Source organism: Numida meleagris, chromosome 3 (assembly GCF_002078875.1).
Source record: "Numida meleagris isolate 19003 breed g44 Domestic line chromosome 3, NumMel1.0, whole genome shotgun sequence".
Classification (NCBI taxonomy): domain Eukaryota; kingdom Metazoa; phylum Chordata; class Aves; order Galliformes; family Numididae; genus Numida; species Numida meleagris.
The window spans coordinates 90,438,665-90,466,305 of record NC_034411.1 but is presented as its reverse complement, the minus strand read 5'-3'; the positions used below and the strand labels follow the sequence as shown (position 1 = coordinate 90,466,305).

Below are 27,641 nucleotides of genomic sequence, written 5' to 3'. Positions count from 1 at the left end.
ATCTGCCTCGGACCATCGTAACGGTGTGCAATGGGATGCTGCATGATCTTTGGTGGTGACTATCCACACTTTACGTAATTCTTGCTCCTTTCCTATCTTTCCTATCACCCGCTTTCCCTTCCCCATCACCCTAATTCGTAATAATCACCGGCCTTCCCTTCCCCATCTCCCTGATTGCCTAGGATTTGTAATAAACTGGTTGGACCAACATTTAAACCATTGTTTCTTAATCTCACGTCAGGTATACATATATCAAAGAACATCCTCTCGCTCTGATAATCGGGGCGAGACAATCATTTAACCCCAGGTGCAGCTTAATACATTCTTGTTGCTCTCTCACATAAAGAGCAACTCCACCACCTCACCTCATAGACTTGTCTTTCCTAAAAAGGAAACAGCCATCCATGACAGCATTCCAGTCATGTGAGCCAGCCCACCATGTCTCCATGATCACAGTGAAATCATAGCCCTTTGACCACAAACAGATTTCTAGTTCCTCCTGTTTATTACACATGCTGCGTGAGTTGGTATACAGGCAATTTAGGGAAGCAGGGGGTGCAGATATCCCTTGAGGGATGCAAGAAGATTTCTTTCCTAGTCTATCCCATTCCATTCCATTTTGCTGCCGTGTAGCAGATGGCAGCGGAAGGACAGCCTGACAAAATGGTGACATGGAAGTGCATATGAAGCAAAGGTGCATCATTAAATTCCTCCAGGAAGAAAAAAACGCATCCACTGACATTCATTGCTGATTGCTGAATGCTTCTGGAGACCAAACAGTGGATGTGAGCACAGTGAGGTTGTGGGCGGTGTGTTTCAGCCAGTGCAGATTTTACTGAGTGTGTCATGCAGGCTGTTTTTAATTGCTGGTGAAAGTGCATAGCTAATCATGGTGACTATGTTGAAAATTAGTTAATTCCATAAAAAAAAACTTGGAAAAAATTTCAATGATAAAAAGAGCAGAGAAAGATTTGCTAATACAGTTCAACAAGTTCAACATTTACCTTTTTTTTTTTTTTTTTAAGATGCACAGAGTCTCATATTGTGTATCCATGAAAGCAACCTCTATGACTTCCCACAGAATTTATTTCTTCTGGTAATTAAATTAAACCCATAGCTACCTTTCTATAAAGAGAAATATGCCTTCATACTATAACAAGAAGAAAAAAGACATGCATACACATTTTCAGTTTTACCACTTCTAGACTATCTTGGCTAGTCTACTAACATTAGACATTTAGAAGAACATATGCTCTAAATAGTTTTGTTGTTCCCCAACTTCACCATGTCTTGCTTTTTCTGCAGTTTCTGAACTGCAGATTACGAATGCTCCTATTCATGAATATATACCTGTACATTTCACTACTCCTTAGCATTATTACTGACTGAAAGTTAATACAGAGATGTGAAGTGAAACCTTTATTAACAGTAAAATTAATTTTTAAAGGAATGGAAGTTGAAGGTAGGTAGCAGCAATGATAAGTTTAATTAGATCTAGAAAATAACAGATTAACTTCCTTGGACTTCTACCATCTGATGAATTTAACACTTACCATCACAACTGGGTAATGCGTGATTCCACTGATGGTTTCTTTCACATATGAGTGGTTCTTCATCACTCAGAGTATATCCTGGATCACAGCTGAAAGTTACTGTAGAGTGGATATTAAAGTTGTTTCCATGGCGATGGCCATTCACGGGAATCCCAGGGTCAAGGCAGGAATCTGATTCCAGAGTAACACCTGAAAAACACAAAATTTTATGTTTCCCCCTTTTTGAGATACTAAACAGAAAAATCAGAAACAAAACACAATAAATAAGTAATATCTGTAAATAATCCCTAAAAGATACTTGTTAGCATTGCTTGACCACTGGTGTGAGACAAAAAGGACTTTGCTTAGCTGTTGTCAGGGCAGTTTTTCAATTGTCAGTCTCATAGAATAGAGAATCCCAATTAAGTAGGAAAAAAATGGAGCTGTATATTTGACCAAACAATGGAAAAAAGAGACAACATAAGCATTGAGCATCTGCATCTATTGGAAGATGTCAACTTTCAAAGTATTAATATGAAATTCTGTCTTTTCACAGAATCACAGAATATCCCAACTTGAAAGGGACTCTAAAGGTTTATTGAGTGCAACTCCTGGTTCCAAACAGGACTACCCAAAAAACAAATCCTATTGTCTGAGAATTTTGCACAAATGCTTCTTGAACTACAACAGCTTGGCACCGTGACTTTTGCCCTGGGGAGCCTGTTCCAGTGACCGAACACCATTTTGGTGGTCATATCAAATCTAGTATATAACTCGTCCAAGGTAGTCCATTCATTTTTGATGCTTTGGAGCAAGTCAACTTTCTTCCGTAGAAGAAGAAGTGGCTACTCGCCTCAGCAAACAGTACGGTATAAAAAACCTATACTTGATGAACTCAGAAAAACTTGTAAACTTATAAAACTCTATAGATACAATCTAATGCATCAAAAGTTGAAAAGTAATGAAAGCTTATATAGTTGTATAATGCTTATCTGAACGGAGTATTTAGTAATTACATTGTATAGAAGAGTCTGTACAGTATATGACAAATAAACCTGGAACTATACATTGAACAAGGGGGAGGTGGGAACTCATTATTTAGTGTAAACTCATTATTTATCCAGGGCTCCCGCATAACATTCGGAATTAATTTGAAGTAGTTTCAAACAAAGGAAAAGACTGACTTACTGGGGCATAAAATAAAGGTTTTAGAACTTGTGGATATGAGGATTAGAATCAGGACTACAACCTAAAATATAAAAAAAAAAAAATAATTCTGTCTTATTCCATCCACTTATTTTTCAGTTAAGAATTCAGATTTGAAAGCTTATGATCTAGCTTCCATGAGGTCTCCCTGCCATAAGGTATCTACTTAAATTCTAGATGAGCATTTCTTCTAGACGTGACTACATGTTCTTAATGCATACAGTGCATTACAGAAGGGAAGCCAGATTCCTTTCATTTTGCTTAAATGGATGAATATAGACTCATAAAACCCTTTTAAGTACACAGTATTCTGTACTACATGTGGGATAAATAAATATTAATCGCACATTAAATTTTAACATTAATACACTAATTTTTTCAGACAAATCATATACTGTGTTTTGAGGTATGTTACAGTAGATGGAGGTCCATGGCAGAGGGCTTAAAATTCTTTCCTCTTTGAGCACCTTTTCACCCCTGTCACAACACATACAGTGCTTTGGGACTCGGAATCACACACAACAGATATAATTTTATCAGTTTTGTTCTGAAATTATGAACTGTAACTTTCCAGCTATTTTCAAGGACAACAAAGGATGTAGTAACCCTTGCAACTTCCAGTTTTGTAATTGAAATAGTGGTGCTGTATAAAAAAAAGTCAGCTTGGGCAAAAGAACTTCACTCTGAGGGGAAAATATTCAGATTTGATGTTTAGCAAACATACACATAGCTGAAAAGAAGGGATTTTATATAGCTTCTTTGAACATAGATTTTTTTCTTTCTCAGTGGGAGATAACTTAAGACAAGCTTAGTAATGGGCAATGTCAAGAGTCCTGCCTACAAAAAGACAATGTTAAAGTATACATGAAAAATTTTGGCATTAAGTGATAAATTGTGTGTCCAGGGTTTGAAAAATTATACTATGTATAACAAGTAGTAAAATAAATATAAGATGAAAGTCTAGATGAAAGCTGTGTCCTTCCTCTCCCACTCTACCTAATGCAGTATTTCCTAAAAAGAGCAGGGAGGCAGTAGCTTCCCCCCAAAAATGATTCTTTCACTTTGCTGTATAGCAGTGAGAATGACATAACCAAATAATATTCTATCCTATAATTTAATTGTACTCTTTTTAAAGGAACGTAACACACAATCCAAAGTGAAATGAAAACATACAAACAAAACAGATGTGGTACATCACTGTATAATTGAAATATATGGACACGCATCCTTAAAAATTTTACTGTCAATAGTGACATTTCGTCAAACATTAATCAACTTTCTGGTATGCTAGCTGTATTAGATGCTTCATTTATTATTAAAATGCATATTTTGCAAACGGAACTATAATCAATTTTTGGAAACGGATTACACTGTTAGACCTCACTGGATCTTAAAAGAGGAAATGAATCTGTTGCTATACGAAACAGAATCAAGCATACAGCAGCTATGCAGTTTAATTTACTACATACTCATATATTACACGCAGTTCAAATAGTTAAAATCATTAGAAAAATGGAATATTAGGATAAGATTGTAAAGAGATTGTTTAAATAGTGCTCATTGCATGAAACAGATGAAGAAAATAAGGCTGGTAAGACAAACAGAAACCAAAATGTGGCTAGTGCTATAATGACAGTTAGGTGCGGAGCAGTTCCTGTGCTATTCAGTGAATCTTAAGAAACATTTTAAACAATGAAAGCACTTCAGCTAAAAGCAAGAGTGCTATCCTTTGCTAACAATATAGCTTCATCCAGAACATCAGTAAGGCAGGTGTCAGAACATGCTTCCAAGCATTAGAATCGGAGGCCATACAATTAAATTATGGAAGGATCCCATTCTGTGGCACTAGTTTCAGTGCATGACTCAGCTAGCATTCATACACCTTGCCCACCTCCAAACAGTATGGGCTTGTCCCTCTACCTGTTGAGAACAGTCTCGGGGTTGGACTTGATGATCTCTAGAGGTCCTTTCCAACCCCTACAATTCTGTGATTCTAGCTGAAGTTATCCCTAGAGCTATGCCCAGGTGCTGAATGGGAAGATGGCATGGGTCGTAATCATGCATGAGACTGGGCTTAAAGTTAAATGATACAAATGATTGCAAGATTGGAGCATCTGGTCCAACCCCCTTGCAGTGAACAGGGACACCTACAGGTAGATCAGGTTGTTCAGAACCCCACCCAGCCTGACCTTGAGCATCTCCAGGGATGGGACATCTACCACCTTTCTGGGCAACCTGGTCCAGGGAAGAGAGAAGCTGACAAGTGAAAGCAGTGAAATGGAAGAGTAGAGGACAAAAGGAAAGAGAAGGTCATGCTGTTATTACAAGAGCTTTTCTCATTCTTTCTCCATAGAACTGTTATAAAACTCTTTCTCTAAACAGTATCTGGAGGGTATTCTCTGTGTAGTGGAGACTGCTTCTGCTTTGCATGTAAGGATTTGTGGTACTTTCAGTGGTCCCTTATCACAATATTGTGTAGTACTCTCTTACCATGTGCTATGTTCTTACATCAGAAATGTTCGTTTAATGGTGTTAAGGATATGAATGGAACGAAGCTTTTCTGCAAATGTCGCAGAAACAAGAATAGAACATTTAATCTTACATGTGACGATGTTTGCAGCAATTCTTATTAAATAATTATTTTGATTTTTTTTTCTCAGACTGTATTTTTATATATTTTTGTTACTGAATTTGTGTCTCTTGTTTCTGTAACTAGATAAGCACTGTAGATTTTCTGATTTTATCCTAAGAGATCTATATTATTCTTTGATGGTCATCTATAGCAATGTCTGAATACATGCAAAATTTACATTATTAACTTTTGAATTCTGTATCATTAAAAGAGATTTTAAAATAGCTACAGCAATGGTTATTATAATATTTTTTATAAATGCCTTTCAAAATTGCTTCTTTAGGACATTCATCCACCAATTTCTCAAGTTGAGTGACATTTATATTTCTGAACACCATTGACTTTATCGTAATTGTGTTACCTACCTCATTCATTCATTTCTTGAGAATCATAAACTCTAAATTCATGGGTGCTTTCACAAAAATTGCCTTTCTTATTCAAGCTCTCTACAGGTTCTTCTTATTACTCAGAGTAAAATCAACAGCTGAAACAAAAAGGTCTTCCCCAGTATTCCAATAACATTGTGAAGTGTGTTCTGCCACCAAAAATTTGATGAATCTTTTCTTTGTATGCTGACTACTCACAAAGACTGTAGTTTGAACAGAAAAGTGTAAGGAAGCATTTTGTTTAGAATTCCTAAAACTGACTATGTGCTGTTTGAATCATCTCAACACTTTCAACTCAAGACCATGAAGGCTGCACATTTAAAAAGTTCTAAAAAGTTATTTTTGAAAAGCAAATCTAAACAATCATAGAATATTATGTACTGTGAGTAAAGGATTATCCTTAACTTTTTTTTTTTTTAAAAAAAAAACAAAAACAATAACACTTCATTTAAGGAAAATCACAACACTACTTGTGATAGATTTCTTAAATGATGAAAAAGGAAAGTATTTAAAAGTTGTACAATTCTTGTCTTTAAGCAATTTTCCATCATTATATAAGAGAATATTAATGTTTACCAAATGCAGTCTTAAATGGTGATATGGGAGGACTACTGTATTGATGCATAACTAAAATAAGATCTCCGTTCCAAATTTCAGATAAATTTTAGTATAAAAAAGGAATGCTAACTCATGAATAATCACAGACACTTAACCAAAGTGCCTGGATTTAAGAAATAATTGTTCAACTGAACAAGAAAACTAACACATTTTCTTGTTTAAGGAGAGGTAAATTTCAAAAATGTCTTAATAACAGGTGGCTCTACATCCATAAAAGCTGTGAACAAAGGTACTTCCATCTGTTTTTGTTTAAGAAAAAAAGGTAAACTCTGAAATCTTTTTCAGAATTTACCTCACAAAGTGAGAAACTTCAAGAAAAGAAAAACCACTACTACTGGGGAAGCTGAGAGATCATAGACCTTAATTAATGTGCGAGGCCTGATGGTCAAAAGATTATATATTTATTATTCTTGATAAAATTTAATATTTTATCAGTAGTTTATTTAAAGGATATTACATGCACTTTTTTTTTTTCCTGCTTAGGTATATAACAGCTGATCTGTGTTGCCTCGCAGTAGCTAGGAAAAAGGTAACAAAAAGCTGATTTACATACATTTAAGGTAGGGAGTTAACTAATTGCCTACATATTTGAAGAACTGTTAAGGGGTCACATTTTTATTAAAGTTCCGTTTCAGATATATTTTTGCTTAATAGAATATAACTGCCATCTCAGTAGCAATTTGTTATAGCTTGCATTGTGCTTTTTATTTTAAGCAATATTAAGATCTTTCTGTTTCACAGTTCAGTGATTTAATTTATCTTCAAAGTTATGAATATTAATGGAAGATTTTTAGGATGCTTCCAAATAAAAGTTACCTGATATTCCCACGAAAATATTCAGATACTTTTTAAAAACCTTATGGTTGACTGCCTGTTCTTCTACATCCTGTTTACATGGGTGGATAGTGATAGGACAAGGGGGAATGGTTTTAAACTAAGACTGGAGAGGTTTAGGTTAGATGTTAGAGGAAGTGTTTCACTCAGAGGGTGGTGACGTGCTGGAACAGGTTGCCCAAGGACATTGTGGATGCCCCATCCCTGGAGGCGTTCAAGGCCAGACTGGATTGTGGCTCTGGGCAGCCTGGTCTAGTGGTTGGTGACCCTGCACACAGCAGGGGAATTGAAACTAGATGATAATTATGGTCCTTTTCAACCCAGGCCATTCTGTGATTCTGTGATACAAGCAAAATATCTTTAGCATAAGCAACTTCTACAGTAGTGTCCACAATGGCAATCAATTTTGACCTCACTAGTTCCTGGCAGAATATGCAACATGATCCACTGGATCTTTCTACTTGGTTTTGCTCTTTAAAAACAATGACTTCATCTGCTTAGTACTTCCATTCTTGTTATTATAACTATATTTAGCTGGTATATGCACATTTGTCAATAAACAGATGAGGATCAAGAAGGGTACCGTGTCTGATACCCACTACAGAAATGCTTCATGAGTTCCAAACAGTGACTAGTACAAGGACAGAGAGTCTAGAACAAATTTCAGTTGTGTCATATGAACACTGCATGGACACAATGCAGATGGTTTTTGCTCTCAGGGAAAAGTAGTGTCAAAAGAAAGCAATATGACGAGAGGTGCTGTGACTGAGTAAAGGAGCCTTGTGGAGCAAATGCTCCACATACGCATGAAGTATTTAGCAAACTTTTTCTGTACAGATTAAGCTTCAGTGTACACTTCCTTATGGTTTCTGAGAGGTAAGCTGTTTTTTGTTTTACAGTGTAGAAGGCAGCCATCTTGATTTTAGCCAACATACTCAAGCAGAATATGTAGATTGGTTGAAAGCACTACAAATCTAGGGAGTTTTCTGGGTAGAGAGGAAAGAACCATATGTAAGGTACATGAATAACTATGCTATCATGTAAAGCTCAGTAACTTCTGAGAGTTTAACATACATAATTTTATATATCTAATTTTAAAGAAAATAGAGTTACAGTGATTCTAGAGTTCACAGGGAGCTGTTATTACGCACTGAACTGAATTGTGGAATCACTGTGGCTAAGGCCATTTCAAACTGAATGTTATGTTCAAAATAAAAAGAAAAGATGTCAGAGAAATATCAGACTTACTCTCATAGTGAATTAGGAAGCCAACGCTGGAACGACTGTTGTCTGTAGTGAACAGCAGATACATGTAATTGCCAGTACTGATAAGGAACTGGGGAGCTTGTGTTCCATGGTATTCTCCAATTAATGGTGATGAGTTAGCTGGTCCATCTCTGACTTCCAAAGTATCATAATTAACCTCAGTCTGAAATCTGAAAAGAAATATATAAGTCTGGTAGCCAGAATAATGCTGTTAGAAATTCAACTCCTGTAATGGGGTAAGGAAATCATATACATAAAAATCAGCATATCTACAGATGATTACCTATAATGCATTATTGTGAGTAACAACTAAGGAAGATTTTTTTTTCTTGTTTTGTTTTGTCTATCATATAAATATTGTATAAAACTTACAATATAGTCATAATATGTACTTCAGATGAAAAATATGACTGGGCTTCAAAATCACATCTAGTGAGGAATCTAAGTAGAAAACTGCAAACTGTCTCTTAGAAAACTTTATTAAGAAATTTCTTGCTATCAGATTAAAAAGAAACAATTTAACATTCTAGGATATATCTTCAATAATATTTTATTATTTCTATTCAACAATTTCATTATTTGATATTTGTTGTTTGGCAAAAGCTGTTTTAAATATTCAAGTGTTTAACATTTTATCCAAATATTTTTTTTTTCTGACACAGTTCACAATCTATAAATAATTTAATTCTCCTATGAAGTTAAAAAAAAAAGTACTAAACTGAAACTAAGCCTTCATTTTGAAATTTGTTACAGAATTCCTTAGCCTATATAAATGTAGAAAAGAATGGGAAAAGAGAACACTAACAAGAAAGCTGATTTACAAGAACAAATAACTTTAAAATCAACAGCTCGATCAATATCTTTGTCAATCACGAAACCACATCACATTTCCCCAGATCAGAAAAAATTTCTGAATGTGCAGTCATCCACTACTAGCTGTTTTTAAATCAGTGGCTCAGATCTGCTCTTTCTGTAGATGAAACTTTGACATTTTTTCACATCAAATTCATTTCAAGACAGTTTGTGATTATATTAAATATTCTTGTGAACTGTAGCATCTAAACCTTTGCATATCGATTTTCCTATCAGAAAAGTGTATCCAATTACACAGATATCCATACAGGTCTGCATACATCTACAGACACAATGTTCTTATTTTTATAAAATGTTTACTTTTCAGATCAAGGATAAAAAATGTATATGTTCTTCTGAGACTGTTTTGTCTTTTCCCACAGGGCTTATTAGTTCAAGTGTTCAGAGCAAAAAAAAAACTGTCTCTGTGCACTTGTTTCAAAAGTAATGTTCTTAAATTGTCTATGCAATGTGAGATAAATGTTTAGTGGGTATGGAGGTAAGATTCTATGCCCTTGTAATTAAAGACAACTGCAAATTATTAAACAAAGTTCCAATAAACTCTATACTATGTAGGCAACAATGACAAAATGAACGTCATTTCCCAGTCAGGCCATTAAATTTTACAATCAAATTTGCATTAGTCTTAAAGTCATCTTTACATACACATCAGTGTGACTGATAGAAAGTAGTCAGTAATTTCTGTAGTTCCTGTTCTCTCCTGAGTCCCTAAAAACAAAAAAACATTCAGAAATCCGAAAGTATTTGCTTAACTAATGACTGTTTGGAAACTTTGATTTATGCCTCTCATATGGTTCGTTCCTCTCTACCCAGAAAACTCCCTAGATTTGTGGTGCTTTCAACCAAGATATATATTCTGTTTGAGTATGTTGGCTAAAATCAAGATGGCTGGTTTCACTGCTATCTATCCACTCTGAAAGTGGAATACAAAGGTTGTGTGCATGCTAATGCATTAAGCATGCTCAGGACTTGCCTCTGACACTAAGAACAGCAAGTTTAGAATGACCTACATCCACACATTTCCATACTTTGGCCTTCCAAACACAAAGATATTATTCAAATTTCTTATTAAGAATGGTTGCATGCCCACAGTAGCTCCTGAACCATGCTTGACCTAGCTGGCAATAGCTGGCAAGTGCAAGATGTTAGATAGTACTTCAAAAACTGTGTAAACACTTGGTTTTTGAATCTGAAAGGTTTTCTGGTATTGTTTAGATTACCAAAATAGACAGAGGGCATCACTCAAGTACTTGACAATTATTCAGTACCTTTCCACAATTTTTATATATAGGATTATATATATTGATTTACCTGCAGCAGAATAAGGAAAACAGACACATTCTACTAGTCTGGTTTTAATACTCTATTTGTACTCATTACAAATGGACTCAAAATCAATACTTCAATATTTCAATTACTTTAACAGTTGTATTTGTGATGGAAACTAATTAGAAATAAAGTGCTTTTAGCCAGCAACTGCAGTTTTCTTAGCAGGGTGGTATGACAATGATAGGTTGCAGACTTGCTGGAAAGACAAATCTTATAGTAACTCCTACAGTAATTGCTGCTCATTATATTGATCTTTATTTCCAGTGGATTCTAGTTCATCTCGAACTTTGAAACTTATTTGTAGTTTACTTTTCTGTTTTTGAGGATTGGGGCATTATAGCCACCTTTGCACTATCTCTGAAAAAAAAATACTATGGAAATTTCTACATTCTTATTGAAAGTGCATAAAGAAGAGTAACTTAAAAAAATATTTTAATCTTTATTAGCATACTTATGTTGGTAAAAAATAGGACATTCTCCAAATGTCCACAGAGAATTTTAAAAAGTCTTAAATACTGCTATATTACACTATTTTTCACGAATTTAGGCAGATTTTGAAGAGGCTTGTTTTATCTGCTACCCAATGAGTTTTCATCAACATTCAAAGTAACAAAAATCTTTCATTCAGCATTTACCCTTCTAACTTCTTTCCTTTTGGCTCACATCAATCAGATTTTATTCTTTTGTTGCCCTTCCAGGCATTAGCTGTGACCTGAAATGCAGAATGTTTCAATGTAAAACAATCACGGGGTTATTTTATCATCTGCTGCTATTTCTGGAGAGTTTTTAAGCACTCTACTAAGGGATATTTGTCTAGCAATATTGGAGTCTCATTAGCTCAAGAGGGAGCTCATTTACATTATGAATATCACATGCATGGTGCAAAATTTCATTCTGACAACTGCACCTGTGATGGCAAGACACACAATAAAATATAAGAGGATTTTATTTTCCCTAGACTAGGTAAAATACATAAAAAATATTGTACTTCTTGATTAACTGATTATTGATACTGATTTTGCTTAATGGTTTGTAACTTAATAACATTACATCAATCAGCAAAGTTAGTTTCTTTTAAATTAGAAACAGGTTTTCTACTGAAGTTTTAATCTGGGTAGCAAAGCTGTCACATTAGGAGAAAAGAACTTTTTTGCAAAGGGATATTATTTTTTATCATCAACTTCTCAAAGCATAACACTCATAAAGACATTTATTATATGATGCAATAAAGCCACACAATTTTCTAAACCTACCAGGAGCACTGGCATAAAGTTCCAATGGGAGCTATCCTGCCTACGAAAACCATTGTATTTAATAGTATTACTGACGTGTAACTGAAATATTTAGAGAAAGAAGACCAAAGCCTTGCTTTAATAATGTTGATATAAAACTGGATTCGATTTACTGACTACCTGCTGTACTTTTAGAATTGTACCAGACCAGATTACTCAAATTTGTTTCAGGGAAACTCCAAACTTTTGTTTAATTTCATCACAGTTTGATCTGTACACAAAGCTGTAGAGTTCTGTTAATGAAATGTATGTGCATCTGCTGAAAATTCAGTAAATGTAGTTCTTCAACTGAACCATATGGCAGGGCAAATTGTGTTTTCCATTAATTTTTTGAGAAGTATAGTGGTCATACTGTTAAAGCCTGCAACTACATGCAACCTGTTTCCTCTTATAAAATTAAAATGCTCCATTTTACAACTAAGATGTCTCTTTGCTTTCAATACAGTTGGAAAGATATCCTGAAAACTCAAGCTTCTGATATTTAATTTTAAATGGAAAGGGCAAAGCTAACAAATAAATATAAGTTTACAATCTATATAGAAAGATTTTAATAAGGTTAAAAAAAATCTGTGTCTTAAATTCTGGAACTACTGAATGCAATGAATACGACCCAGCAGTGTGCCCAAGTGGCCAAGAAGGAGCACAGGCCTTATAAGAAGCGCCTGAGGGAACTGGGATTGTTTAGTCTGGAGAAGAGGAGGCTCAGGGGTGACTTTATCATTCTCTACAACTACCTGAAGGGAGGTTGTTGTGGGCTAGGGGTCATCCTCTTCTCCCATGTAACTAGCAAGGACTAGAGGCAATGGCCTCAAGCTGCACCAGGAGAGATTTAAGCTGGACGCTAGGAAATACTACTTTTCTGAAAGAGTGGTCAGGTGCTGGAATGGGCTGCCCAGGGAGGTGGTGGAGTCACTGACCCAGGAGGTGTTCAAGAAACATTTAGATGTTGTGCTGAGAGACATGGTTTAGTGGGAAATATTGGTGATAAGAGGAAGGTTGGACTGGATGATTTTAGAAGTCTTTTCCAGCCTTGGTGATTCTATGATTCTGTGAAAGCAAACATTTACAGAGGTGACATGACAACTTCATGAAATAACTTTTTAAACAGTTTCCACCCTTTCCTGTTATTTGTCATTCTCTTTCTTGCTATTGATTTTAATGAATTGATAAAAAGAAAGTAAAACAGGACAGGAAAAGAGTCTCATTCATTCAGGACTCCTGAGAGAAGAAGGCTGTCCAGGTCTGTCCACTTGCTGTTCACCTTTTTCCTAGTAGTCCTGCTAACTTTAGCAGGTTTGTAGTGGCCCTGCTAGCTAACTAGCACTTCATTCTGCAATAAATCTTGTGTTTCCCAAACTGAAGAATGTTGTGAATGTCAAGCTTACAGGAGTACATGAGGACACCAAACTAATCCACAGAAGCGAAACATGCAGAAACTCACTAAACACATTAAAAACAAAACAAAACAACAACAACAAAACATTTTTCAGTTCAGAAATATCTTCAATTGTAGACCAGGAAAATAGCAGAGAAATATTTTTGTTCCCATAACAAACACAAATCTAAGACAGATCTTTTGTTTTACCCTCTAACAGTCACTTGTACATTCTTCTGTTCTTCCCTCCATTCATTTTAATAATTTTTGCCTCCACTCTTGGACATAGAGGGCTTATAAAAAAGTATTACTGAATAATTTTGCTCATCACTGTGGACTGTGCAAAGGTAAAACTAGACATAGATTATCGTCTCCCCTTGGGCAACAGTAATACAGTAAGGCCATTGCAGTGCTCCAGGCACCGTCTTTCATATTCTCCTTTTCATCTTTATGTCAAATGAGTAACTAGAGTGATATTGGTATCTAGATCAAGCAACTAAGCAAATGGCAATTTCTTACTTATTTCACAAAGATGCTCAAGGGTGAAGATCTTTCTTTGCTTTTTTTTTCCGAGGAAAAAAAATCATAAATTTAATAGATTCTTGTATGATTAGAAAACAGATCTAACTGAGGTTATGATCATCTCAGAAAGATGAAACATGCTGCAGTTCACATCCCTGGTGCCAAAATGCAGTCTCACTACTTCCTGACTCCATGTAAGACAAGGCTGAAAATAAATCACCTTCAAAAATAGTTGTTATTCCAAAAGAATCTGCACATTACACAGGGACATTATCATTGTGTGTTCCAGTAGAGCTAATTTCAGTTCACACTGTGATAACATTTTTACAAATTAATTGGGTTGATCATTTTAGTTAGATAATACTTCAAAATGAACTTTCAGTATCTGCTTTTAACAGTACTCTGATGTCTGGACACCTTATTTGTTTAATCTCTATGCCAGTACACAAGGTGAAACCTGAAGTATCCAAATAAACAAAATGTTGAAACCCAATAAATGTTGAAGTTATGCACATTGTAATACCACATATATATATAAAATATAGCTTATATATATATATAATATAGTTTAATTGAGAACTTCTTGGACAACTTCATTTTTCCCTGGGACTCCCCAATAGTAAGACTTGATCATCATCAGGTTGTTCATGAATATAAAAGTAGTGCAGAGTGGAAAAGATATCCCTACTAATGTACTAGAGGGTGGACATTTAATGCATATTGTTTAAACCATGAATTCAGACAATAAAAATGAAGCTTTAACCTTTAATTTTCTGGAAGGACAGGAATAACTAAGTACAGTGTCACATGGCAATCACTTCTTATTCTGGTTTGGGTTCTTAAATATTTTTCTTCTTCATTATTATAAGAAAATTGTGTTTGTACTTTACTTGGTGTTTGCCTTTATGATTCTCACCTGTCAAAAGTAATCTTAATGGAATGTCCTGGTCTTGCTTCAATCACCCATTCGCAGTTAAGTGAATCCTTATAATATCCTGGCCATCCTGGTGGTAAGATCACACCACTCGATGCTGTCAAATGTCCACCACATGGTGCTGGAAGAATAAAACATGTACACTATTTCTAATGCCATATTTTATATTCAAATAATGCTACAAATAATAATAATAAACAATTAAAAAGTATAGAAAAAGAATTTTAATACACAATGCTGTTTTTTAAAAATTCTTTTGTTATAAGCACTTTCAGCCTCTTAAGTATAAGTGTATACCATCATAGCTTATCACTCTATATATACCTTAATCCACAGAGTGGCATTTGAAACCGCTAGCATTCCTTAAAATTAAAAAATAATATACTGTCATTTTTTAGTTCTAGTATGACTCCACATTTGTGTGCAAATATCAGACAAATTGTTCCAAGTAATTTATAGCTAATTATTTTTCATTATACTCTGCCATCTAGTACCATGTAGAGTAATGACTGAGCTCAGTGGAAATGACTGCTAAAAATATCCCATTGAACTACGGTTGGAAGGGGCCTCTGGAGATCGTCTACTCCTGCTCATAGCAGGGTCACTGACAGCAGATTACACAGAACCATGTCCAGTCAGGATCAAGCTCTCTCTCCAAAGGCAAAGATTCTACAACCTCTCTGGGCAATGTGGTCCAGTGTTTCACCACTCTCACAATGAAACATTTTTCTTGTGTTTAAAAATAATATATTGTATTTCAGTTTGTGTCCATTGTCACTTGCCCTCTCAACACACAATTTTCTTACACCATGGAATCAGGTACTTATATGCTCTGAAGAAATCTCTCCAGAGCCCTGAGTGTTCTTTTTTCATCTAGATGACTGTAGTTGTCTTAGCCTCTTCTTGTATGATGAATTCTCCAAGCTTTTAATCATCCTTGTGACACCACCTGACTCATTGCTGTATGGCCCATATCTTTTTTCTGCTGGGGATACCAGGTATCTCTGTACATAGCTCTGCAGACACAGACTCAACAGATGAGTAAAGAGGAAGTAAAGGTACCTTCTCTTCTTGAATTCTCCAGTCTGTCACGGCCTGTTTGAACAGCAGGACAACCATATCATTTATCAGCCACTACTGCCAGGTTTCTGTCACCCATTGGCTTGTTCAAGGTTTATTCTGTCCCAGCATTCAGGTTGTTACTGAAGATTTTCAACAGTATTGGACTTGATATTTATTCCTGTGGTACACCACTAGCGGATAGTTTCCAGTCAATCAGTTTATGCCATTCACTGATCACAACACTCTGAGCCCAATAGCTCAGCTAGTTTCAATTCACCTTGTAGTTCACTATCTAACCAATATTTCATCAATTTTCCCATAAGAATCTAATATGATATAGTGTCAAACACCTTGCTAAAACTGAGATAAAAAATATCTAATACTCTCCCATCATCCATCAAGCCAGTCATCTCACTGCACAGGGCTGCCAGGTCAGTCAGACATAATTTCCCCTTCATAAATCCATGCTGACTGCTCCCAATAATCTTCTTATCCTTCAGTGTTTGGAAATGGTTTCCAGGAATATTGGTCCATCACCTTTCCCAGTGATTAAAGTGAGACCTGGAATTCCTCAGGTCCTCCATCTTTCCTTTCTTGAAGACAGGACTGAAATATGCCTTCCTCTGTACCTCTGGAACCTCCCTCAGTCACATGACCTTTCCAGGGCAATTGAGAATGGCCTTGATACGGCACCGGCTGGCTTCCTCACTACTCTTAACCGTATTCCATTAGGTCCTTCCCATACACCAAGTTTTCTTAATGTGATCTTCTTCCATAAAAGGACAAAAAGTATTGCAAAAGGGCTACGAAAGTAACATGGTGAGGCAGGGAACATCTTTCAGAGCAGGATCAGAGGCCTTTGGTGAAGGATTAGACAACATCAGAAGATACTGAACACCATTTAAGAAACCTAAGTCCATCTAAAAATTAAGCTGTTATAGAACAAGGCTTTGGGATGATATATTCTGCCAAAGGCTATTTAGCAGTCTGAAACAGGAAAGCTTTCAAGGTCAGATAAATTTATCTTAGTATCATTTGTATTACACTCAAGTAGTCAGTGGTATTATTATCAGCAAATTCCATGTTGCAGTGCAGGGAATCTTGTTATTTCTCTTCTGTTTCTTGAAGTAGTGATGAGCAAACCTATTATGCCATATGGAAATTAATGTTAACATGAATTTGTGAGTAGTAAATTAATACTCCTAGTTTTGATTCAATGCTTTTAACAGAAATTGAATCGAGAGACATTATTTTGATTTCATTCACGACTCACACTGATCTCTGAGAAGTTTTTCCAGATTTAAGAAAGTCAGGGGAGTGGAGAGGGAGGAGGAAGCAACTCACAAAAAATGAATTATAGAGAGTTAATTGTCTCTGGGGTAAAGCAATCAGCCAAGAAAATGGATAATGAAGTGTATTCCATGGCTTTTATTTTTAATTAAATCTGGTCACATTAAAACAAGAACCAGAAGGCTGCTGACCCTTACGTGATTGTAACACATCACAGACTTCATATATTTCAGGTATTGCTTATTACAGAGACTGCTAAGTATAGAAGGACGCAAAACAACAACAAAAAACAACAGTTGCTCAGAAATCTCTGACAGCCAGAAGCATACTAAATCATCTCTAAACAAACTAGCAAGGATGCTTGCTCCATACAGTAATTTAAAACCAGAAACTCTTTTTATTATCAATTAAAAAGTGAATCTACAGCAAAACACAATATATCTTGAATGTAACTTTAATGATCTACACTTCTTTCTATAACAAAACATAGAAGAAACAAAATCTAATATGAAGTTGAATCCTTTCTCCATTAATAAATAGCTAATGCCCAACAAGGTTCAGAGAAAGGATAATTGAGAGATATCTTTGTATTTTTTTAAGAGTTATTTCATTTATTTACTGTTGTTTTTTTTTTCTCAAACTGGCTCTTTTATCTATTTGTTTGTGGAACAAAACTACACAAAGATTACATTGAATATTTTAGAAATTGTGTGGATAAAGTTTCAAAATGAGGAAACACCTTAAGATGAAGAAACTCCTCTATCCTCTATGACTTCGAATGAGTTGGTTTTTCTCTAAGCAAAAAAGAAAAAACTTGCTCCACAGCGTAACTCATTATATGGTTTAGTCAGGGTAAGAAATCTTGCGAGCATATATAGGTTTGCATACACAAGTATCAGACGAATAGCATTCTTTCTAGTATCTCTGTATTTTCTTAGAAATGTAAAGTCTTATCAGAATGGATTTGCCAAATCATCCAGATAATGAAAAAGTTTAAGAAAGGATTAAAAAAACACTGCACAGCAGCTCTTAGAGAGAGGAGTGAGAAGTGAGAAATAACCCTGCAGACATCAAGGTCAGCGAGGAAGAAGGGGGAAGAGGTGCTCAGGCACTGATGCACAGATTCCCCTGCAGCCCTCATCTCATTAAGTGCCTGAGTATATAACTATTGTTTACAAGAAGATATACAGCTTTCTGAATATTACTTTTAACACAAGCACACTAGGTGTATATTAAATGTGTTTGTATGTCTTGCCGTAGGACCTATGGAGCACCATCACTGTTAGGTACCAAGGAATCAGCCTATTTTCTCTTTTTTTCTCTTACTGTGCTTCATCTCAGAGAATGATACAATTTTATTCTGTTTCTTCGTTTAGGCAAGAACAAGCGAATAAACATGAAAATTTTGGATTAACTATTTTAGGGTATATAAAGAATATTAAATATAACTCTGGTTTTCACTGTATTTCTAAGAAAAAATACTGTGGATTAATATGTTATATACAGAATTTCAGGTATACCTTTGCTCTGAGAAAATTAAAGGTACTAATTTTTAAAAAGGAATTTTAAATAGAAACTCACTTCACTCTTCTATGTTCTAGATAATTATATTCTTCAATATGCTACAGCCAAAACTGTTATAACAGCTATAACTTACAAGCAGGTAATTATGGTGATAGGTAGAGCTTGAAAAGAATAGCAACCAGATTTTTAGAATGCTAATTTATTCCAAGAATATAAAAGCAAGCTTGTTTCTATTATTGCACTCTCATTTAACTGGAAAAGTGTTAAAATAAGACAAATGAATACCTTCAGCTAAAACATTCTTATTAGTATATGAAAGGTGAAAAGTAAGCTAAATTAAAGTAGTTTCATTATCCATACTGTAGGAGCAAATTAAAGACTGAGTTCTTACCTTCACAGCGTGGGACAGCTGAGCTCCATACTACATTTCCATCTTGCATAATGCATGTTATGGATTCAGAGCCTTGGGTCTTCACAAAGCCATCATCACAGTGGAAAGAAACAGAACTTCCAAGAAGGAACCTGTCTCCAAAACGTCTCCCATTTATAGGAATACCTGGATCATGGCACTCATTCTGACCAAATGCTTTTAAAATATATAATAATAGTAATTATTAATAATAACAATAATCACTCAAATCTCCTAAACTTTGTCTCTTTTTTTGGCAGGCATTGAGATAACCATGATAAGCAACAACATTGTAGTATAAGTGAAATTACAGAAAATGCCCCACTATGAAACCTGCATTAGTTTTATGACATTTGATGACAAATGCAGCATACATCACATTGTGAAGCTTTTTAGTTGACCGTGACTTAGATACACAAAAACAATTTGTTTAAATTTCCCATCTATTTTCTTCCATACTACAAGAAGCACAGTTTCACATTAAAGCTAATCCAGCATAAACCGAGGCTACTGCTGAAAGAACTATAGCTTCTGCCTCAACTGGACAGACAACTTCCCAGAGGGATATGAACAGCAGCCAGCTTCCAGTTAGTGGAGCGGCAACAAGGGATATAATCCATGGGAACCCACACCTCCATGTGGGACCTGTTCTCACCATTCTGTTCATAGTGACTTGTAGAGAGCAGCATGGGTGTACAGAAAGCCGGAAAACCTACTTCCATTTCAGGAAGTGTATGCAAGGGGACACACACTACAGGGGAAACAGGTGAGTGCTAGCAACCCATACATTCCATATATGTAAATCTTTAAAGGGTGGGGTGGTGATAGATTGGAAATGTGCTTAAAAATTTATAGCTGGTGTAATTTCTGAGTGTCTAAAATTGTGGTTTATCCATTGTATTGCTGACATTGATCATGTCTGAACATGAGTCAGTGATGTGACTTTGCCACTAAAAAGGCTAATAACATTATTTGTTGCATTAGGCATAGTATCACCAGCAGGCCAAGAGGGCTGATCCTTCCCCTCTATTCAGCACTGGTGAGGCCTCACCTGGAGTACTGCATCCAGTCTGGGCACCACAGTACATAAGACATCTAGATATATGGAGAAGAGTACAACATAGGGACATCAGGATGATCAGAAGACTGGAGCACCTCTCCTATGAAGAGAGGCTGAGAAGGTGGGGACTCTCAGGTTGGGACCATTCAGCCTGGACAAGAGGCGGCTCATGGAGATCTCACCAATGTCTAATAGATAACTGAAGGAAGGGTGAAAAGAAGACAGAGCGAGGCTCTTTTCAGTGGTGTCCAGTGAGAGGACAAGGGGGAATGGGCACAAACTGGAACACAGGAGGTTCCCTCTGAACACCAGGACCCACTTTTGTTCTGTACGGGTGATAGAGCACTGGTACATGTTGCCCAAAGAGGTTGTGAAGATCTTCAAAGTCCTGTGAACACTGCTGTGGGTGTTCCTGCTTGAGCAGGGGATGGGGCAGATGGACCATGAGGTTTCTGCCAACCTCGGTTATTTTGGGATTCTGTGATTCTGAATCTACAGCTCACAGATTGTCAGTTATTTTTCATTAATAAATAAAGTGCTTTGATCCTAACTTGATTCAAGCCATGTGAGTGGAGCATTTTTATCCTGCAACACAAAGGAGGTCCAGAAGTACTACCACTTTGAATGAAATTAGGGCTTACACTTTTCTATGAGCATGAATGATTCATAAATAAGGAACATTCCCATTACTTATTTCAGTTTTCCACTGTGGCAGATATATGTGCTCTTAGACAATTCTAGCACGTAGTGCATGCACTAAGCACTAAGTAAAGTGTGGTGGAAAGATCATGCAATGAGAACTCTTGCAGAGTTTGATGCATGAGTATTATATTCCTAACTGTATAATTCTCCAGCTTCAAACAGAAATAAGTAAAGATTGTCCTTATGACTGTCTGCCTTAACTTCGGTAGAATGGCATATGGAAAAGAGGATCTGAATAATTTCAGACAGAAGCGGATCTAAACTTCAGGGCTCACATTTTCTGGCAAATCTGTTAATCTCTACACTTAGCCAAGGCGAGGATCTCCCTTTTCTCCTCCTGCCCCTTTGCAAAGGACAATAATTATCTCCCTTTCTCTGAAAACAAAGGAATGATTTAGGCATCTAAGACTTAAAAAGGTGCGTTTTTCTAAGTAATGCAAAGAAACATCTTGTCCCTGCAAAAGCACTGCTAATAGATTATCTTCCTAGACACAAGATAGGAATAGTGTAAGCTGTGAAAGATAAATTTTTGCCAGTTAATTTCTTCTATAACTGTAGAAAATGATTTATTCAAGTAAAAAGATGATTTCCATGTATGTTGTCTTTGAATGACTGATAGACCTAGGAGAGTATGCATTCTATGGCAAGTGTCATAGTGTTTTCTACACGAAGGTGATATTACTGTTTTTTTCAACAAAGAGTACTGTTGAATAACAGGCATTAATATAAATAAAACAACAGGATACTATACAGCAAAAAAAGACAGCCTGACATTTTTTAGTCCAAATTAGAAAGATTTATGCTTTTAATTGCTGTCAGGTATGCATTTAAGAACTTTTGAACTTGTGTGCACTCTCAAAGATATTTATTCTTAGAGGCCATACCATCTAACCAGAAGGTTGACTTCAAAAGCAAAAAATGGTCCCACAGACATTTGTTTACAATCTATATACTGGCCCACCTCAGGACTGGTACTCTTAACATCTTTATCAATGACATAAATGAGGAGATTGAGTGCACCCTCAGCAAGTTTGCTGATGATACCAAGCTGAGAAGTGTGGTTGATACAGCAGAAGGAAGGGATGACAACCAAAGGGATCTTTATAAACTCAAAAGGTGGGCCCTTGTGAATCTAATGAGGTTCAACAAGCAAAGTGCAAAGTTTTGCACTTTGGTTTGAGTAATCCCAGATATGTATACAAACTGGGAGAAGAACTCTTTGAGAGTAGCCCTGCTGAGGATTTAGGGGGTCCTGGTTGATGAAAAACTGAACATGAGCCAGCAGTGTGCGCTTGCAGTCTGAAAGGGCAGTAGTATCCTGGGTTCCATCAAAAGAGGCGTGGCCAGGAGGGGTAGAGAGGTGATTGTCCCTCTCTACTCTTTCCTCATGAGGCCTCATCAGGAGTAATGTGTTCAGGTCTGAGGCTCCCTACAGAGGAAAGATGTGGAGCTTTTGGATAAGGTCCAGAGGAGGGCCACAAGGACTATCAGAGGGTTGGAGCATCCCTCCTATGAAGACAGGCTGAAAGAACTGACTTGTTCAGCCTCGAGAAGGCTGTGAGGAGACCTCACTGCAGCCTTCCAGTATTTAAAAGGGGATTATAAAAAGGAGAGGAATCAACTTTTTAGTCAGGTGGATACTGATAGAATTAGAGGGAATGGTTTTAAACTAAAGAAGGAGAGATTTAGATTAGATGTCAGGGAAAAGTTTTTTTACTGAGGAAGTAGTGAGGTGCTGGAACAGGCTGCCCAGAGAGGCTGTGGATGCCCTGTCCCTGGAGGTGTTTAAGGCCAGGACAGATGGGGCCCTGAGCAATCTGATCAAGTGTTTGATCTAGAAGTTGGAAAACCTGCCTGTGGCAGGGGGGTTGGAACATGAGGTCCCTTCTTACCCAAGCCATTCTGTGTTCTAGCTGCTTTTTGTACTTCCATGCTTTTCAGATGAACTGTGAGGGGAAAAAAAAAAAAAAAGAAAAAGGAAAAAAAAAAACCTCTGTATTTAGGACCTAGGCTTAACACCTCTGTATTTGGGACCTAGGCTTAACGTCTCTGTGAACTTATTCCTGCTGGTTCCATTGAGAAAGAATACTAAATCACTTGCACCACATGCTTTGATCTGAATTATCTGGGCATTTACAGCAGTTTCAGCCAAAAAAAAAAAAAAAAGAAGTGAATTCCTCAGCACTATTACAATTATATAAACAAATGATAAAAGCTCCATATAAGCAAAACAGCTGGAATAGTGCATTTATACAAGTATTACAACTTTGTATTGTCCCCTTTTCTGGTGCAATTTATCTGTTCATTATAAATAAGAACATGTCTATTTTTCATTGATGAAAGATACTTTGGCTAGACAAAATAAAAGTAGAGATTCTTACTTGTGTAAGTGATATTAAATCCTCTTCCAGTTGTAGAGTGATCTGACTGAAATTCAAGTCTTACTATGTGCCCACTGCTAGCCAATTGAGAAGGGACCTCATTGCCAGAAAATGTGCCAAGAGGTGGTAAATCTGAAATCCCATCATCTTTCACAGTAAGGTAGTCAAACTGAGGTTCAACATCAAAGTCATTGAAAATCAGATGGATTCTGCTTCCTGGCTCTGAGATAATCAGCCAAACACAGTTCATGTTGTTTCCATACTCCTCAGGATAATTTGGTGAAAGAATAATTCCAGACGGTGTGGTGAAGTTGAAGAAACATGAGACTAAAGAAAACAAAGATAGATTCTCAAAGTATGCTCCATAAACATAAAAATGCTTGTCTTTCTATTCTTGTGGTATATGATATTTTTGAAGCCTAGATGTGAAAACTACTGCACATGCAGCCTGGAGATGTATAAGATTGTTACAGCATGTTTACAATATAGCTCTGCATGTTTTAAATTCCCCCAATGAAGCTAAGTGACTGCAGCTGGGCTTGCAAGATATTATAAAGACAACATAAAGAATGCCAAAGAAAGCCAAAGTACTGCCTGATTTGTCAGAATTTGGAAAGAATCAGTAGGTTGGTTTGTTCTGAAATGAAAATGCAAACTCCAAATTTGAACATTTTTTTTTTTTTCTAAACTGAAAAGGAATGTCTTTGAAAATGTATTTAGAAATCCAAAGCAATCAAGCAGAAGGGCCAATCTCTGTCTGTAGTACACAAAGTTTGTGATGATGCATAGATCAGTACAAATTTAGCTATGCCTCAGTCAGTTACCTAGTTTCCCTTCGATAGAACAGGATGATTAAACATAGCTGTTACTTCAGTAAAAAGAAAATACAAACAACAAAACAGTATATTCAGAAAGTGGAAGGCTTACTGCATGGTAATTAACACAAAGAATGTTACTCCACTCTTCAAGTGCACCAAACCAAACTCAGTGTTTGTAAATGTTCTGAGTTCCATTATATTTTATAGGATATGTGGCATGCGCACATCAAACAGTGGAGACCAGGAAAATATTCCACACTGTTGCCAACATAAACTAATATATCAAGTCAATGCAGCATGGTGTTCCAAAACAGAACTTCAGTCTTCAAGGACATTGCAGCCTCATCATCTCATGCCCAGGCATAATGTGCTTAGACACATTTCCACATTACACAGACATATTGAGGCTGCTTCCAGTCCCAGAGAAAGCTCGCTCAGCTTGGTCAATCCTGTTTCAGCACAGCTGCAAATCACATATATTGTGCAAGTAAAGTTGGAAACCTCACTCTATTTTGAAAATCTAATACTGAATTATAAGACTCTTTATGTAGAAAAATGTAATATTACCTGGAGAACTGAAGTGACTAGTATACTGTACACTAGAAAGATTTACTCTATTTTACCTTAGAAGGAAAAAATACAACCAAGTTTATCTATTTAAATCAATTACAAGTCTACCTACAAATATATTTTATCTTTCTAAACAAAATTAACATCTTACGATCTCAGCTATCCTTCTTACATGCTGGACTCATATTCCTTAAATGCATTTTCATATATTATTAGGATAATAGGGAAAAAAAAAAAGAAAAAAAAAAAAAACAACCAGCACCTTTACTTTACTTACATCTGCAGACTGCTCTGCACCACCAGAATCAATGTGCATATGCTGCTGAGTTCTTTGAAACACTTACGTGCTATTTTGAAGAGCTCAATTAGAATCTTCAACACAAATTTATATTAAAAGTGTTAAATGATAAAATTAAATATAAAATGAGGGTATGAGCATTCCAAAACAGTTCTTTGTGATGATACCTACAAATGAGTTACTATGAAGACAAATAAGAAAATAAATATGACTGTCTCACAGTTCTTCAAGGTACTTTGAAATGTTTTCCTGCTGGCTAGTCAAAAATGTTAAGAACAGTCAGAGGTGAAAGTCAGGAAATTATTACAGAAGAAATAAGAATAACTCGTACAAACACAGCTGGGTTTGTTGCCAGACCACTGGTTGTTCTGTTGACATGTAATCGTTTTCTCTCCCACCAGTTCAAAAGCTGCTTGACATTCAAAGGTAAGTGTATCTCCATGCAGAAAACTATTGCCAGTCCTTTTCCCATATGATGGAATCCCAGGGTCTCCACAGCCTCCTTTCTCAATTTCTGAATTAAAAAAAAAAAAAATCAACAGTAAGTAAGGAAAATATATTTGCCACAAATGTATATGTCAATATAAGATGTGCCTTCAAAATATTTGGCATAATTCTTTAAACAAATATTTACAACTTGAAGTGAATGAGAGGTATGTCCTTTAAAAACCACCTATAAGATGACTTAGGATCATAAGTCTTTTCATAGGCTAATATCTTCCTTATCTGCATTGCTGGTAAGAAAATTATGACTGCACTCAAATATATCTTATTGCAAGGTAAAATTATGAAGCCATATATAGTCTCCATTACAAATGTGGAGACATATTAACACATGCATCTTACTTCTGTAATAAGATACTAATAATAAAGATTCTGTTTATAATAAAGAATCTGTTTTAAATCTCAAAACTGCAATTCATTAGGTAAAAATATTTCCAACAGCTTTATAGAAATTAAAAGTTATTGGTAAATTCAGTGGATTTTACTTTAAGCACCAAAGTACAATAAACATGAAACTGTGGTATTCTTTTTAAATCCCGTATTTTAAATTAGAGGCATATGTTTTGCTAGTTGCATTCAGTTACACTGAAATGAGATCAACATTTAAGATTATCCTTCCTAGATATTCTCTAGGGAATCTGCTATGTAAGTAATATTTATTTTGTCGATATTGAATATACAGATACAAGATAAGAATAAATAAATCTGGTCTCATTCAAACCTATAAATAACAAGAATATTAAAGACGGGAAATACAAATATTAACTGCTTATGATAGAAACACTGTATTGTATTGCAAATTACTATACAGTTAACAGCCCATTGAAACTGAAGAATACAGTTCTTTACCATGAAATTTTAAACACATTTGATATTAATTTCCATTTGAGCAACAACTCTAAGAAAGCAATTCTGGTTCTACAAACTGTGTTTCTAAATCTGTAGTAAAATGATGTACACCTCATTCAAATGAACTCAATGATAAAATGTTTGAAGTTATTTAAATGTTATATAGTTCAGTCCAAGCTATGAAGTCTGAAACATTCAAGATAACAGAATGTAATTTAACACTGTAAGAAAAAAAATCTGCGTTCAAATATTATCATAGCTACTTTTACTATGATTCAACATGGGTATGTACCTTGACATGCAAACTCCATCAAAAATTTCAATATGCAGGATGGAATTATTGTAGTACATGCAGTTATCTACTATGCTTGCAACCTTAAAGCAGTTGCAAACAGAATGTTCACAAGCACGTCATGCTTCACAACAGAATGGGCTATACATTTGGATAAAGAAACGTATACATTTTTTCTTGATAATCTTAAAATCAAACTTTGAAAAGAAAATTACTTTTCTATCTAAATATGAGCTTGGAGCAGTTCCAGAGTAAGCTGTTTTATTTAATAATTCTGTCTTACCAGAAAGCCAGAATGTATAGAATGAATGAAAACACCTTCCAGAAATCCATTACACACATATATTAAAACAGTAGTAGAATAATATAATAAATAGTGCTTATAAGGATTATCAATACAGTATCTTCAAAAGTACTTTAAAGTAGTTTCACCTGACTGATCCTACTGACATACTGATTCTTAGTACTACAACATAGCACTGGAAATTTGTATGCTCCCAGTTCTCTACAGTTACATACTCCACCTGAAAACATACAGAGCTACAGAAAATTGGAACCATTATTTAAATTGTATTTTAAAAAATTATCTCCACCATTGACAACAGATCTATATCTAAACCAGCACGTGTAAATGACTGACACTCCTTCAAGAAAGCTATTGCATCTTGAAAAAGATCAGGGAAATACAGTTTCATATATGAGTGTCAGGATGCAAACTATCTGCAAGATTTTACAAAGTCACTTCGGAAAACTGATCCCTTAAGAGAAAGCAAAAAGTGTTTCTTTCAACATTCTCCAGAGGAAGTATCACAGTATCTTTAATTAATGAATTTGCTGAAGTAGAAGACAGATCAGGATGCATTCTCACTCTCAAGAGATACACCAAGCACTGGATGTGGGCTGTGGATCAATGAACCAAAGCTTTTTAAGAGACATTACCTAAAATTAAGCTTTCGGATAGGTTCAAAATTCATTTTTATGAGAAGCTAGTATGGCATGTCTTCAGTTAGAACTGAATTCTAAGTGAATGCTTAGTGAATGCTAACATATTACCCTTCTCATCCAAGAACGCACAGTTTTAAC

General features: G+C 35.7%; 1 protein-coding gene across 4 annotated transcripts in view; it reads right to left on the bottom strand.

The window, feature by feature from the left end:
* CSMD1 (CUB and Sushi multiple domains 1) overlaps positions 1-27,641 on the bottom strand; it is a 1,076,183-nt gene that overhangs the window by 243,193 nt on the left and 805,349 nt on the right. For all 4 annotated transcript variants that reach the window (XM_021390293.1, XM_021390292.1, XM_021390294.1 and 1 more), the window contains 6 exons: positions 25,245-25,427; positions 23,228-23,554; positions 19,067-19,261; positions 14,782-14,920; positions 8,457-8,644; positions 1,554-1,742 (listed from right to left, as the gene is read on the bottom strand). In XM_021390293.1, coding sequence (XP_021245968.1) covers positions 1,554-1,742; positions 8,457-8,644; positions 14,782-14,920; positions 19,067-19,261; positions 23,228-23,554; positions 25,245-25,427 — 1,221 coding nt within the window. The remainder of the gene's footprint in view (positions 1-1,553; positions 1,743-8,456; positions 8,645-14,781; positions 14,921-19,066; positions 19,262-23,227; positions 23,555-25,244; positions 25,428-27,641) is intronic.